This window comes from Hipposideros armiger, unplaced genomic scaffold, assembly GCF_001890085.2.
Source record: "Hipposideros armiger isolate ML-2016 unplaced genomic scaffold, ASM189008v1 scaffold_74, whole genome shotgun sequence".
Taxonomy (NCBI): domain Eukaryota; kingdom Metazoa; phylum Chordata; class Mammalia; order Chiroptera; family Hipposideridae; genus Hipposideros; species Hipposideros armiger.
Genome location: NW_017731424.1, coordinates 2,040,008 through 2,041,987, shown reverse-complemented (window position 1 = coordinate 2,041,987; position 1,980 = coordinate 2,040,008). Strand labels below are relative to the sequence as shown.

Genomic DNA, 1,980 nt, shown 5'->3' with positions numbered 1-1,980 from the left:
TTTTTAAAAGATTTTTATTGGGAAATTGGGGGATGGGAACAGCGCTGGGGAATTGGGGGAAGGGGAACAGACAAGTTGCTGTCCTTTTGTTCTTCAGTCCAGTTGTGGAGGTTGTTGCTTCACTGGCCCAAGTTGGCACCATCATTGCGCTCTTCCCTGGCGAGGCAGATCAGTCGCCGGCTTCTGAACAGCCACTCACCGTGGCTGCTGGCTGCTCATGCTGGCTGCTGGCTACACATGGTAGCCCATGGCAACCCACTGCAGCAGGGACTGCAGCCTACACCATCACCGGGGACTCAACGGCAGCTCAGCTCCAGGTTGAGCTGTTGTTCAACATCTTAGCTGTAGAGGGCAGTGTCACTGGCCCTCATATGTGGGATCTGAACTGGGGCCCTCTGGGGTCCCAAGCCAGCTCTTAACCAACGTGCCACTGGACCTGCCCTAACTTGGTTTTTGTAAGAGCTTGTTTGGGCCTCTGGGCTCACAGCCTGGCTCTGTTGCAGATGACTTGGCTCATGGTGTGTTGTCTGCACACAGGCTGCTCTGAGCCAGGCTGGATTCAGGGTCTCACCTGAGGGATAAGTTAGATGTTGGCCTTGAGTCCTCCCCAAGGTCAGACTTAGGGCCTTTTCATGTTTTGGTCGTTTTCTTTATGTGGATCATCTCTTTGCTTGTTGTTAGTTCGTCTGTTCCTTCCTCCTTTTGATTCATTTATTCTGATTTGTTCTGTCTGTGTGATATTGAACAGTTCGGCCCTTCACTCTCTGAAAGGTAGAGCACAGGCAGCTCCTTTAATGAGACTGGTGAGATCTGTTTGCTGCCAAGACAGCTGTAAAAACTATTGCTTATTTTTTCTCTTTTTAGATACAAGAAGCTTGGAAGAGAAGTCTTGTAAGTTTGGCCCCTCCCTAATTTTTAGCCTCCTAAAATAACAAAACCAAACATCAAACTAACCTTTCTGCTCACCCTTTCGAAGTCAACAGTGCATCCTGACAACAGCAAGCTCATCCCCAGTCCTTTCCGACCTGCAGGTAAGCTGATTCTAATGTTCAGAAGGGGTCTGGGAAGATATGGTTTGTAACAAAAAACTCCGCCTGCCTTATTTTAATTGTTTTTCTTCCTAGAAGGATTTCTGACAGTGAGTCTGGAAACCACAGCTTAAAAAGAATGTTGAAAGGGTCTAGGGTTGACAGTAGGGAAAAGCAGGATTTGGGGCCCTGAGCTCTGTCCAGTCCTGTAGAAAGATCTGGATTTGGGAGTGAGGGGACAGGCCTGGGCTGAATTGTGCCCTGCTCCATCGTTCCCAAAGAACAGCTACTTCCCGGATGGTTTGCACGAGGTGTGATAAAACAATATGGTGAATGTTCAAATGAAAACAGATTATTACAGCAAAAGACACATTGTCATTAACCCCCCTCAGAATACTCCCCCTCGCTTCAAACACACTTATCCATCGTTCTTGCCACTTTCTAAAGCAGTCCTGGAAGTCCTCTTTCGTGAGTGTCTTTAGTTTAGCTGTCATGGCTGCCTTGATGTCCTGAATCATTTTGACTTTGGGGAAGAGCCAGAAGTCGCACGATGCCAGATCCGGTGAATAAGGTGGATGAGAACACACTGTAATGGTTTTATTTGACAGAAATTGCTGTACCAGAAACGATGTGTAACGTGGAACATTGTCATGATGGAGGATGATTTATGGCAAACTTTAAAACACACCTTCTCTCAACTGTAGCTCACACCCGACGAACCACCAAACAAGTTGAAACTTGTCATACATTGTTACTAAGGTTCCATGTGCCACTTCCTGTATTGAAGATCCGTGCCTTTCTGTTGGATGGCACTTGGCCGCACCGTATTGTTTGATCACAACAGAAAGACTCCGTGTCACACTTTGTTTCTGGTACTGCAATTTCTGTCAAATAAAAACATTACAGTGTGTCCTCATCCACCTTATTCACTGGATCTGGCACCGTGTGACTT

General features: G+C 46.9%; 1 protein-coding gene across 1 annotated transcript in view; it reads left to right on the top strand.

Annotated features, from left to right (window-relative positions):
* The first annotated feature begins 503 nt into the window (after positions 1–503).
* The window catches only part of SFXN4 (sideroflexin 4), a 21,194-nt gene continuing 19,717 nt past the window's right edge, over positions 504–1,980 (top strand). The window contains exons 1-3 of the mRNA XM_019642913.1: positions 504–518; positions 865–891; positions 977–1,031. Of these exons, the coding sequence (XP_019498458.1) occupies positions 504–518; positions 865–891; positions 977–1,031 (97 nt within the window). The remainder of the gene's footprint in view (positions 519–864; positions 892–976; positions 1,032–1,980) is intronic.